Source organism: Castanea sativa, chromosome 4 (assembly GCF_040712315.1).
Source record: "Castanea sativa cultivar Marrone di Chiusa Pesio chromosome 4, ASM4071231v1".
Lineage (NCBI taxonomy): Eukaryota > Viridiplantae > Streptophyta > Magnoliopsida > Fagales > Fagaceae > Castanea > Castanea sativa.
The window spans coordinates 35,704,684-35,718,186 of NC_134016.1; the positions used below are offsets into that span (position 1 = coordinate 35,704,684).

General features: G+C 33.4%; 2 protein-coding genes across 4 annotated transcripts; both read right to left on the reverse strand.

Annotated features, from left to right (window-relative positions):
- Nucleotides 1–598: 598 nt before the first annotated feature.
- On the reverse strand, nt 599–4,468 carry LOC142632310 (heparanase-like protein 1). Its single transcript, XM_075806748.1, has 9 exons — nt 4,141–4,468; nt 3,840–3,876; nt 3,486–3,669; nt 3,194–3,339; nt 2,879–3,112; nt 2,310–2,502; nt 2,028–2,153; nt 1,795–1,894; nt 599–1,172 (listed from the first exon to the last, which is right to left on the reverse strand). Exons 1-9 carry the CDS (start codon nt 4,348–4,350, stop codon nt 783–785), a joined length of 1,620 nt encoding a protein of 539 aa, XP_075662863.1. The 5' UTR covers nt 4,351–4,468; the 3' UTR covers nt 599–782.
- A 2,897-nt stretch (nt 4,469–7,365) lies between these two features.
- On the reverse strand, nt 7,366–12,742 carry LOC142631130 (heparanase-like protein 1). 3 transcript variants are annotated; one of them, XM_075805210.1, is made up of 10 exons: nt 12,499–12,742; nt 11,410–11,670; nt 11,241–11,277; nt 10,886–11,069; nt 10,003–10,151; nt 9,689–9,922; nt 8,931–9,120; nt 8,655–8,780; nt 8,449–8,548; nt 7,366–7,917 (listed from the first exon to the last, which is right to left on the reverse strand). In XM_075805210.1, the coding sequence occupies exons 2-10, from the start codon at nt 11,629–11,631 to the stop codon at nt 7,525–7,527; spliced, it is 1,635 nt and encodes a 544-aa protein (XP_075661325.1). In that variant the 5' UTR covers nt 11,632–11,670; nt 12,499–12,742; the 3' UTR covers nt 7,366–7,524. The 3 variants fall into 3 exon arrangements, with proteins under 3 accessions (XP_075661325.1, XP_075661326.1, XP_075661327.1); XM_075805211.1 differs by lacking the exon at nt 12,499–12,742 and adding an exon at nt 12,360–12,479; XM_075805212.1 differs by lacking the exon at nt 12,499–12,742 and adding an exon at nt 12,248–12,345.
- Nucleotides 12,743–13,503: the final 761 nt, after the last annotated feature.

The window sequence follows — 13,503 nt, forward strand, 5'->3', positions numbered from 1 at the left end:
GTAGAGTACCCTAAGAAACCTAGAGAATCTGAATCCATGTTTTTAAATTACTTTTTTGTAATTAGAGTCATATTAATTTGTAGGGTGAAACTTGTGTCCATTGCCTTTTTGTATTGGACACAATACGATTCAGACACGTGTTAACATCTTAGCATGTCTAATGCAAAAAAGCAATGAACACAAGCCATACCTAATTTGTAAAATTTATGTAATAAAATTTTTGGTATCCCTACCATTGCTTTGCAAGTTTTTTAAGGCATGCTTTAAATTCAATACCTTCCCCCATTTTGCAATTTTTTCCTTGTATTGTTTCCTTGTTTAGTTCTTACTACTTGAATGCAATAACTGTTTACAACTTGTAGTGGGGATCCTGCGTTTAACATAACTAGGAAGAAATAAGAAAATGAAAAGGCTATTAGGGTATAATACATATTAATTTTACTTGTAGAGAATCCAATTATTATAAAAATAGGATTATATTGCACTTGCTAGTTTGATCCAGCTTTCTTGAAGTGGTGTACATTGCAGTTATACACATTGTCAACAATATTTTACAATTGATAAACAATATCAAATCAAGTTACTCGGACAAAAAGGATTGGAGAAGATTAAGAATAAAATAAATAAGCAATGTCTACACGGATATTAGCAACATTTCAGAGCAATGACAGCAAAGGATATATCATATCTTATTCATTCAGAAACATATTTTTGCAGAGGCTATGATTTGCTGTAATTACAACATAGCAAAATGAAGCTCAAGTGGTGAGCGCAGGTGAAAATTATGCACAAGCAGGAGCCTCAAAGCTGGGAATTACTATGAAGGTAATGGACAAAGGAGAGATATATATTGGAGAATTATCATCATTTAGGACAGGGTGCAATGTTGGGAGTTCTCCATTTGTAACATTCAATGGATTTCCATTTAGAACTGAGGTTTGGCTTTGAATGTCCCCATCTTTTGGAGTTAAGTGGTACTCTTCTCTGTATGATAGTCCATCCGAAGCTTCCTTCTTTTTATCCCTCGAATTTGTTTGTTTATGACCAAACGTGGAAGACCTTTGTAGCAGAATGCCCTTCTTTCCCTGCATATTGATGTTCACGCGGTTGTAGACAGTGATTACGAATTCAGACTGCTTGCTCAAATTAAGCAGGAGCAAAGTTACACCAGTCTGTAACAAGGTAATGACAATAGTCAATTTAGTGTGGTAAGACCAGGGAATAGAAATATCAATATGAAAAATTATTAGTGTCAAAGTAATGTTTTCTTTTTATATGTTTAGTCACCTTAAAAGGGTTTTAGGAATATAATATGTTAAATCAAGTGCAATGCTTGAATCCTCAATCTAATTCCAGCTAGGCAATGCAAAAATCTGATTCTAATTGATTCATAATATATGTTGGACATAAAGCAAGCCACATGTAATATATGCCTTGAGTGTAACAGTCTAGGTGTGACCTCAGTCTGTAATGTGAAGCATAAAGTTGAAGTCTACACAGATCATGCAAGTTAGTACAATTATGAAACCTATGTGGTCGCTTGCAATAGTTGGAAACCAACACAAATTGGGTTGGCCGATGTACATGTTCATGCCAAGCTTGATCAATTGTAAATGATCACAGGAGCAACTCAAATGATTAAAAAAAAATGAAGGCTCTGAACATATCAGAATGTTATAGATAAACCTATTGTTCTCAAAATCAAAATTAATAAACTATTGTTTTGAGACTCCAACACTGTCCCTAAACTTTTCTTAATGACTTGGAACAAAATCAACATATATAGAGCCTTACTCTTCCTTTTGAGCAGTGACCATAAATACGTAATTCTGGAGAAGCATCAGTATCAACTTCAAGAACACCTGTTCCCATAAGTCGATGCCACAGAAGTGCACTACTCAGAAGAAGAAATTCAAAATAAGAAAACATTGCTCAATTAGATAGGGCTGTCCTTTTTCTTTTTCTATTTTTTAAAACCAACATATATGTTCTACATTATAGATTTTATAAAAATTTCATGCTCTTGCCTGTAGTAATCAGGGTTGGGTTCAAATGTGGTTCTGTTGAGGAGAGCGTAGTTGCCACCAACTAACGTCTGCCTGCAATATACCTTAGTATTGTGCTTAGCTGCCATTCCAAGCTGATCTAAGTACCTAAAATTCATTATTAAAAAAAAAAAAAAAAAAAAAAAAAAAAGCAATGCTAGAATTGATTAAACAGAAACATTTTAGATTTAGTCTCTATTTCACTGGCAAAATGAAAGAACAGGTAACAGGAAATGATGCAAGTAATGAGGCAACCAAGATTACCAGAAGCTATTCACAAATCTGTCAGACACATTAGGAGCACCACCACCAAAGGCACCACCAGATTCTCCAACCCATATAGAAGCCCAAGGACCATGCTCTTGAACCGTTTGTTCAACATCTGTGAATGTGCCTAATATGGAGTTGCTCAGGTGAGAAGGATCCAATATCTTATTTACAAGATTGCGATCATTAGCTGAAAAGAAGCAGAGTTGTATCAGCAGAAAGCACACTTCAACTAAGGCTAAATAAGACTAATAACTTTGTCTATGTTCTTACTACAAACTGAATAGAGCTATGTCAGATGTCATGTATCTTACTAAATTGGATGATATAGAGTTAGAAGTGGAAAAGTTTTGAGTTGATCCTCAATATCCTTCCTGTGAGGGCTCATTTAAAAAGAATTGCATACATTGAATTACTGTTTCATTGCCTTCTAACCATTTACTGTGGCTAAGTCTTAATTTCAGGGAAAAGAAAATTTTCTGAAAAAGTTAATTGTTTTAAGTCTAAGCTGTATAAGAAGATTTGTATATCAATGGTAAGAGAATTTTGGAACCATGATTGCATACCTGGGCCTAAATTGTAAATATGATATGTCACAATATTGACTACGCCTGAACCTGAATCCTGAAGAAGCTGATTAAACCAGTTCTTGTCATAGAATCCTCCAGGGGCTACAAGTTTAGGTTTGAAACTGGATTTCCAGTACAACTCAGTCATAATTCTTTTAAGGATGATCAGATCTTTTGCATACTGTGCAGCCTCAACTCTTGCACCAATGCCACCTCCACTCAACTCATTACCTACATTTGCCAGGGTGAGGATAGAGGTGAAGCACAATAAGATAACAGCAATAACAAAGAGCTTAGTCTATTGCTACATACCAAATTCCCATGAATCTATATGGTATCCCTTTGAAATGGTATACTTGATTAGAGCCTCAGCATTACTAGGGTCCCAATCTCCTAGCCAGAGAATACCTTGATTATGCCTCCCATTGAGAGCATTCAAGCCAAATGTTACAACTGCCCTGCAAAGGAAAGGTTCAAACTACAATCACAATAATGGAAGCATGATTGCACAATTTCAATCTTGATGTAGTCTCATAAGACAATCAGAGAACATTTAAAAAGAGTTTTGTCTTCCAAAGGTGTTAAATAATGTCATGAATCTTACCCCGTCTTACTGAAAAACTGGTTCAACTCATCCCATCTGCTCATGGATAAACATCCTTTTGTAAGTCCAAACAAACCCTTTCTCATTTGTTGAAATGGATGGCAAGGGTTCCCTGGATTTCCTACATTGTAAATTAATTGGTCTTCCGGAGAACCTCCAACTCTAAGCCTTAAATGCTTAAAAGCTGTCAATCCACCCGCATTGAAAGAGTAAGATTATTTTTTAAGTCGAAGTGTTTCCCAAAGATACTAATGTTAAAAGATATAGATCGCCATTCATCACTCTACATCTTACTAGAATGTCATGAAAAGCTTCTAAAATGATGCAAACTTATTGAAGTAAACACAAACAAACCTTGAATTGTCTTGGCAAGTAAAGGATTAGACAAGTCCTGAAAAAACCAATCCATACTTCAATGAAAGATGTTTCATATTGGATTCTCTCGTGTTCATGACAGACACGACTCATGTTGGTGAAATGTCAACCATACTATGTTAAATGAATGGCTTTAATTTTACATAAAGGGGTCTGAAAATTTTGCTGTGAAATCATGACAATAATTTTATTGGTGTATGGCTGAGATTTCACCAATACAAATCATGTCATACACATGAAGATGAGAGGACATATACATATAAGTTTTCTAAATTCTCACCATGGTTATCGCAGATGCATTTTGCCAAGTACAAGAACCGTATCTACAATAATCACTGGGCCACCAATCAATAGTTGCACAAATGTAAGTATCATCAGTTTCAGCTATCTCTGTAGTTCCATCAACTACAATTTTAGCAAAATTAAGTTCTTGAGCCAAAATTGCAGGGAGAGAAACCAGGATGAGAAACAAGGTGAGGCTGAATCCCATTGTTAGATAAATGACAACAGCCTCACTGCCAACTCAACTTATACAAATTAACTGCAAAACAAAAAAAGAGAAAACATATAAATCAGAAACATATCTTCATAGAGGTGTGGTACCATTGTTACATGCTTATGGAATTGGATTACATGACATCAAAGTATTTCAACTCAGTTTAAGGGAACTATGGAATTTACTATTGTCATTTCGTCGGATTTGCATCCTCCCACGTTCATTTATAACACGATTCATGTTGTAGAAATCTCAACTATACGGTATTGAATGTATGGCCATGATCTTGCAGCACCCTAACTATGTGTAACTCATAGTAGGAACCATATGTGGTGGTAGTATCATAGGATTCATAGCCATTTATTTAACATTCATATGGTCTAGATTTTATAACTTGAAAGTATTAAAGCACATTAATTTAGATATATATAGCATTGTAACATGACCCTAGGAAAAGAGAGAGAAAAGAGGGAAAAAAAAGTACAAAAAAAAGTAACATCTACAAAATGAAAACATGTAACTTGAGATTCACATTTAAAATTGATAGAAAAAATTAATTTTAACTAAATTAATAAGAGTAAAAGAAAATTGGATACAATTTTTGTTTGAAAGAAATCCCAGGGCTAAAAAACATGAACAAAAGCTAGAAACAGAAACCATTAAAGAAAACTAACCAGAGATAGGAGCTAGGACATGCTAGAGCTTTGAAAAAAAAGTTAGAAGAAGAATATTTATAGTCTTTGAGAAAGGTAACAGATACAAGAAGTGGAAAGCAACGCCAATGTTACTCACATTAATAATTACAATGCTATACTGACCAAATTAAATACAACAAAACCAGTTCCTAAAATTAAAAGAGTAACATTACAAATTAAAATAATTTTTTTTTTAAATAATTATTAAAAACAATATAAGAGTTCAATGCACACTATTTTTGAAGAAGAGAACAAAATCCAATTATTAAAGGGACAACATTATAATAATTTTTTTTATAAAAGGAAAAAAAAAAAAAAAACAGATTCAGAATTTCTATTTGTCACAATTTAGAAATTCAACTTTTCCCCAAAACAACTTAAAAGCTTGACCAAAAAAAAAAGCGTTAAAATTTGAATTTTCAGAAAGAACATGATTCATAGTTAAAATTTGAATTTTCAGAAAGAACATGATTCATAGTTTATGGTGTAAAATGTAATGAATTTTAAAAGGGGAGTTAGGATGTTAATTGAGAAAGAAAAGCAATGAGAAAATAATGCCTTTTCTTTTCCTTTTTCCTTTTTTTTTGGAAAAAAAAAAAAAAGCTTTATCCGTTACATAGTTAAATCTTTTTCAAAGGCAATTGAAGAATGATTTCCATGCAAACGGTAATAGAAAATCAAAATCAAACGTAGGTGAAAAAAGAAAAGAAAAGAAAAGAGAGGAAATTCCTTAATTGATTTTGTAAGAATTATTCTTCATTGGCACAAAAGTTTTTTTTGGGGGGGTTGGGCATGGGCGGAGCTGTTATTGGTTGCCCCCCCTAATTTTTTTTATAAAAATATTATTATATTAATAGGTACTAAGTTTAACAATTTTGTTCAATAAAATTACACTTTGCCCCCCTTAATAATGCCATTAATTCTTTTTGAGAGTAATCTTATAGCCAAAAACGTTTTTACAATGTTTATACAAACTATTAAGGTAGCAAATTCTTATTAGTTCGTATACTTGCATAACTTTTTATATATCAATAACCACTTATCACATTAGCAATTTGTAAAAATTTTGTAGTTTTAGCATTTTTCACCTTTTAAAGGACATAAAAAATTAATAGATTAAATCTAAAACAAAATATAAAAACTCAAAAAAATTAGCTCAACAATAAAAATTACCAATATAATAAACTAAAAAAATTAAGTCCAATCAATATATTTTACCCAGAACAAACTACTTGGCCATTTAAAAAAATTTTAACAAAAATCCTTAGTAGTAAAAAAATAAACTCAAGGGTCGGAGCCACCGCACACAGCTAGCAGCAAAGTCGCCCCGCTAACTCCAAGTTCTGGCTCCGTCCCTGAGGGGTGGGATAACTCAATAGTTAGGGGAGATTAAAGAGTAATTTGGACCATGAATATCTCCATTAAAAATATTAAAATGTGTTAGCCTGTTAAGCTACAAGTTTTTTGGGGGGAAACAAGAGTTCTTTTATGGGCATAACAAATTGTCAACATTCACAATAAGTTGAGGTCTCAACTCATCACTCACAGGTCAAAATAATATATATATATATATATATTTTTTTTTTTTTTAAATATTGTACCTAGATTCACAACGACTTAAAATGAGGGTGTTATAAAAATATTATAACAGACATTTTGTTGTGCACTCGTGGTCTTTCACTTTACACTACTTCCAGTTAATAAATTATGAGTAAAGCGTTCACATCTTTCTCATGTCAACTGTTTAAGTTTAAGCCTATTAACATGGCGAATGGCCAAGAAGTGTGTGATTGATCTCAGCCCTGTTGAAATTAAACGAATCCAGGTATTGAATAAAAATTATAGCAAAGGACTGATATTCACAGCATTTTAGGAATAAATCTTTTTTACTAGAATAATATCATCTTATCATTCAGTTGATTCATTAACATTTTATGGTTGAGATCAAACAATCAAGGCTTGGTCAGAAATGGGCAAACTTGACAGAATACTATTTTTTATGAAGATATAAGATAGATTTCAGGGAAGAATGCTTGTAAAATTTTCCATAATAAAGAACCTCATTGAAGGAGGAAATGGAATGGAAAATAGTACTTGCAGGGATTAAGCACAAACTTGTGGTTTTGCTCAATCCAATCCAAAAACACTGATGTGGGTTTAAACAATTCCTAGGCTATCTGTGATAAGAATGTCATTTTAAATGAGAATTTGAGCCAAAAGGGAAAAATAATCACAACAAGAAAAGGTTAAGATTCAGGATATGACACAAACTAGCAAGCAGAAATTTAAATGATAGATATGTTCATCAGAAATGATTACAAAAACTCAGGTCTTTGATTAAAAAATAATAAGATTATAAATCAGCTAGATTATGAATAGTATCTTATTACATCAGAAATTTCTTATTGAAGAGACTATTACTTACACTAAAGACATCAGAACCAAAAGCTCTGAGTCAAGAGTGAAGAGAAAATTATGCACAAGCAGGAGCATCAAAGTTGGGAAGTACTATGAAAGAAATGGAGTAAGGTGCAATATATAATGGAGAATGCACATTATTCAGGACAGGGGCCAATTTTGGGATTTCTCCATGATCTGTAAGCACTAATGGAACTCCGTTTAGAACTGAGGTTTCACTTTGAAGATTCCCATCTTTGGGGGTCAAGTGAAACTCCTCTCTGTACAATGGTCCATCTGAAGCTTTGATTCCAACCCAAGCAACCGTTTTCTTAATACTATGCACGACAGAATTTTGGCTTTGGATTTTTCTCCCATTTGCAGGCAAATTGCCATTCATTAGATTTTCAACATTGATGACAAACCTAGTCTGATTGCTAAAATTAATCAGGAGCAAAGTAATACCCGCCTGTACAAGGTGATGAAAATTGTCAAAATTAGTATAGCAAGATCATGGAATACAAGATATAAAAAGAGCAATACGAAACTATACCGAAGAAATTTCTTAGACTTTTTTTTTTGGTTGGGGTGGGGGGGTTTGAGAATTGGGAGAAGATTGAAATTCCATTTCAAAAATCAAATTTTGTTTTAGTTGATTAAAAAAGATCTGTTGAAAATAGACCAAGCCATATGTATGCAAGTAAAATAAGCTAAAGTATTGACAGATCAGCTTAGTTAGAACAATTATGAAGCCTATGTAATTAACATGCAAAAGTTGGGACCTAAGAAAACATGGGTGTCACTGAAAATATTGATGTTAAAGATCTGGGTTTAGACGGTCACAGGAATAAGGATGATAAAAGTACGGTGCTTATAAACATGTGACCATGATAAAGATAGACCTACACCTCCTAGTCCAAATTTGCCTTAAGACTCCTACATTGCCTCAAAATTATTTCCTTCTGATTGGAGACAAAGTTAACGTATAATAAAGCCTTACTCTTCCTTTTGAACAGTGGGCATAAGAGCGTAGGTGTGGTGAATCACCAGTTCTAACAGCAAGAACACCTTTTCCCATAAGTCGATGCCATAGAAGTGCACTACTCCAAAAAAAAAAAAAAAAGCATCAAACAAAAGGAAATGATATGAATTAGATAAGCCCTGCAAGGACCTTCCCCATAAAAAATAAGATTTCAATGAACTTGCCTGTAGTAATCAGGCCTGGGGACAAATGTGGCTGTGTTGAGGAGACCATAATTCCCACCAACTAAAGTCTGCCTGCAATATGCTTTAGTATTGAACTTGGATGCCATTCCAAGCTGATCTAAGTACCTAAAAATTCATATATAAATAAGTCATTACAGAATTAATGAAAGAGAAAAGATGGAAGAGTAGTAAATTCTTTTTTTTTGTGGCTATAAATGCTTATAGTTTAAAAAAATAAATTAAAAATGATGGAAGTAATGAGGAGACCAAGATTACCAGAAGCTGTCCATGAATGAGTCAGACACGTGGCGACCACCACTGTTATAGGCACCACCAGATTCTCCAACCCATGCAGAAGCCCAAGGACCATTATGCTGAATAGTTTGCTGAAGACTGTTAAATGTCTCCGATATCTTGCTTAAGAAAGAGGGATCCATTATATTCTTTACAAGACTCGGGTCATTACCTGAAATGGAGAGAGCAACTGTAAAAGCAGATATGGGCACAGCAATAAATAGGAAGGGGGAGTGTTTGTGAGTGCATGCACAATCATGTGTGTCAGGGTATGAAAAATCTAATTTATTTCCATAAGAAAGACATCATTCAGAAATCAGAGGTATTAAAATGCTCTTGACCTAAGCAGCCAAAAGCAATATATGAAACCAAAACAAACTTACAGTTGTCTTTTTGCCCTGTTGGGTTTCAACTTCCATACCAATTTCCGGTCAGGATACAATTTATAAGAACGAAAGAAATAACAATAATTTGCACATCAAATAATTTTTTGCATGCTCTTAACCATTCATTGTTGCTGACATGCAACACTCCAACTCTTAGCGGAGAAAAATTAATGGGAAAAAAAGACACTGGAACATATCCTCTGCATACAATTCTCCTATGCACAATCAATTTCAAATTAAGCTATTTTTTAATACTATGCAAGTGCAAATTGTGTAGAATGAGCTTTTAATATCACCAGTAGTGAAATGTACAGGTATCAACACTAAAAGAAGTTTGGTACCATGGTCACATACCTGCACCTAAATTATATATATGATGAGTCACCAAATTGACTACATTTGAACCTGAAACCTGAAGAAGTTTAGCGAACCATGCTTGGTCATAGAAACCTCCAGGTGCAATGAGTGAAGGCTTCGATTTGGATGTCTTATACAAGTCATTCATAAAAATTTTAAGCTTAATCAAGTCTTTCCCATACAGTTCAGCACCAACACTTGCACCAACACCATTTCCAGACAACTCGTTACCTACAGTAGCAAAGGCAAGGATAGTGATGAAGAGGAACAAGATAATGGCAACAATAAAGAATTTTGTCTATTAATCCTACCCAATTCCCATGAATCTATCTTGTATCCCTTTGAAATGGAATACTTCATTAAACTCCTGGCATTGCTAGAGTCCCAATCTCCTCCCCAAGCATTCCCCTTAAGCTTGTGCCTCCCATAAAGAGCATTCAAGCCAAATGTCACAATTACCCTGCAAATGAAAGATTCACATAACAAGTGAGCATGCAAACCATACCCCCCTCCCCCCCCAACACAGGAAAAAACCAACCAAAAAAAAAAAATCATTTCCTGAAATACCTCTAAAAACAAATTCATAAATTCAATACCATAGGGAAATCTTGTGGAAGTCAAAAGAAGATCATAATTATTTGAAAACTTCAGGAAAAACTTGAATTATGTTTACAAATGTTTAATCTGAAAAGAACATGGAAGAATGGTAAAACACTAAAACTTGAGATATAGAAACCCAGCATTCCCAATTGGTAGACATAAGGCATTCTCAATGAATTTGCATAAGGAAACTAAGACAGCATTTAAAAAAGAGTGTAAGTGGTATGGTAAAATGGAAGGAATATCTGGACTGATGTGCTGTATGTATTGTACTCAATCTACTTACACGGAAGTCCAGTTTAAGATTGACAAAATAACTTTGTGATGCATTTAGCAATTTTGAATCAATCACGAGTTTAGGGCATCTACTTTGCATATTATGTTTGAATTAATAATTAAGTAGAACAGAGATAGGGTTTTTTGGTCACTATTAGGGTTGACAAAACATAAACAAAACCTTGGTACGTAAATCTTCTTCTTTTTTAAAAAAAAAAATTTCAGAATTCAGTTGACATATAATATTCCAAAAATCTTTTTTTTTTTTTTTGGGAGGGAGGGGTTAGAAAATAAATGTTCGAATGTCATAAAGCTTACCCTGTTTTACTGAAAAAATGGTTCAGCTCATCCCACCTCCTCATGTATAAACATCCCTTTGAAAATCCAAATAACCCGTCCTTCATCTTTCGAAAAGGATGGCAACGATACCTCAAGTTTCCTACATTGTACACCACTTGATCTTGCAAAGAACCTCCAATTCTTATCCTCAAATGATTGAAAGCTATCATTCCACCAAAATTAAAAGAGTAACGTTATGTTGTCCATCAAAATATACCAACAAGATATCAATAATATAAGCAGAGGCTCTTGTTTATCATTATCACTCTAAATAATACTTGAATGACATGAAAATTTCCAAAATATGGATACATATTGAAGCAGACAGACAAACCTTGGATAGCCTTGGCAAGTAAAGGATGAGATAAGTCCTGAAAAAACCAAACCACACCGAGCAGTGATTCAAACTGCCTAACTGTTTTTCAGCAATTTAATGAGAAGTATGATATCAGTCTTTCAATGCTAATTTAGTCTTATACTGAGGTAAGTTTCTAAATCCTCACCAAATTAATAACAGATGTATTCCCCCATGGACATTGTTTGTAGTCACACTTATCACGAGGCCACCAATCAATAGTTGCACAGATGAAATTATCATCAATTTCAGCTACCCTTTTAGTGCCATCCACTAAAATTTTAGCAGTTCCAATATCTTGAGCCAAAATCGCAGGAAGAGAAACCAAGGCAAGAAACAAGGTGAGGCGGAATCCCAATGTTAGATCCATTGCAATTACCTCAGAATCACCTCAACTTACAGAAATTGACTGCAACAAAAAAGGAGAAAGTTTTTAATAAGAAACATATCTTCTAAAATGTGCTATAGCTTGTACATGTTTCTAGAAATGAATTACAATACAGGAAAGATTTTTCAACTCAAAGCTAGCATTTATTTCATACTGGTAAAATACTAAAATCCTTAAAGATAATAGAGAGAGAGAGAGAGAGAGAGAGAGAGAGAGAAGAAGAAGAAGAAGAAGAAGAATAAGAAGAAGAAGAAACCAAAACTAACATCTACAAACTGGAAAAAGATAAGTTTAAAATCAAGAACATAGAAATTAGATTTGTATCAGAAATTCTTGTCAGATCCATGAATAGCATTAGTAAACAGCCGCTTTACCCAAGTTAGGGGCTTTGAGAACAGAAGAAGAGTTATAGTATCTGAGAAAGTGCGATAACTACAACATATTGGTGTTATTTTCAAATATAACAGATAACGAAATGTGGAAACAACATTACTAAACAAAACCAGTTCTTTGAACTCAGAAAGCATTATTAACAGGCAATTCTGTCAACTTCTTCTCTCTCTTTTTTCAAAGGAAAAAAAAAATGTTTTTCATCTACCATAGGCAAAAGGACCATAATCCAAAGCTCTACCCAAATACAATTTAGGATAGTTAAGGACAACCAATATGAGAATCAACTTCAATATATTCAAATAAGAAATAAAGACCACCATAGCTCAATTCTTAAAGTAGCTTTCCTCATAGACACATGCATAAGAAATCACTATATCAGGCACAAAAAGAAACAACATTAAAAACAACCCAGATGGGATTTCAAGAAAAATAAGACTACCCCAGATGTAGACTAACCTCAAATGTATCAGATACACCATTATTGATAACAGGGAAACTCAACTGTCAGAACTGGGAGTCTGAAGCAGGCAACTTCGTTCAGACAAAAAGTACACCGATCAATAATGTGTATCCTTTTTTAGGAGAGGAACGAACCATGTGCCTTCCTTATCTTGACGTTTGTCAAAGATAACCATATTAGGTGAAATGTGTCGGTATCAGATTTGTCGGTTTTGTAAAAAGAGTTCAGCTAAATTTGGCTGAGGATTTAAATCATTTTTGCCTTTAAATAAGCTTCTCAGCGAGTTTTTAGGTGCGTGGATACAGTTAAGTATGTTTTTTTTATTTTTTTTGAGGAAAGAGTGAGATAAGAGAATATAAATACCTGTACATGTATGAAAATTAATAAAAGGTGAAAACTTTTTGTGTGTGTGCAAGTGCTGCCATTGCTATTTTGCTGAGATTCCAAGTAGTGTGCAATGGGCTTGGCTTTGATTGAAAGTTATGCTCATGCTCATGCCCACCAAATCTTTCTAACCCAGGACTTAGATTTTGACGATGTTGTTAAAAAAAATAAATAAAATAAATAAAAAGTTGAAGATTGAAGAATGTTTTTTTTTTTTTTTTTTGGGTTTTGCTTTTTTCGAGACTTGACTATGGCTTGAATCAAACTCAACAGCAAAGATCCGTGTAAAATGGGGTTGTCATATAGTGCTTGTATAGTTGTATTTTTATAAAGTTTCCACATGCACCAAATCAAGCGTTTGAAAAGTCATATAACATTTAGAAATTTAGAAGAGACATTCTACTACAAGACACTAGAGAATTTATGCTTCAATAAATAAATAATTTTTTGTGGAATAAAGCATTCAACTTTTGAAAATAGCAATAATTATTATTAAGAGTCAATTTTTAAACTACAACTTGATAAATTAAATTATTCATCAAAATAAAAAATGATTAATTTGAGCTTCTTGGTAAGTTAAAATATAAGTTTAGTGATTTTTTTTTTGTATGGAGCCA

Excerpts from the sequence above, each read along its gene's own strand:
- LOC142632310 (XM_075806748.1), bottom strand. The coding sequence starts at position 4,350 with ATGGGATTCAGCCTCACCTTGTTTCTCATCCTGGTTTCTCTCCCTGCA. Across the intron at positions 3,340-3,485 it reads CAGTTTTTCAGTAAGACGGG|GGCAGTTGTAACATTTGGCT; the intron begins GTAAGATTCATG and ends TTTCCTTTGCAG. Across the intron at positions 1,173-1,794 it reads GTCACTGCTCAAAAGGAAGA|ACTGGTGTAACTTTGCTCCT; the intron begins GTAAGGCTCTAT and ends ACCTTGTTACAG.
- LOC142631130 (XM_075805210.1), bottom strand. The coding sequence starts at position 11,631 with ATGGATCTAACATTGGGATTCCGCCTCACCTTGTTTCTTGCCTTGGTT. Across the intron at positions 11,070-11,240 it reads ACTTGCCAAGGCTATCCAAG|CTTTCAATCATTTGAGGATA; the intron begins GTTTGTCTGTCT and ends GTGGAATGATAG. Across the intron at positions 8,781-8,930 it reads TCATTCATGGACAGCTTCTG|GTACTTAGATCAGCTTGGAA; the intron begins GTAATCTTGGTC and ends ATGAATTTTTAG.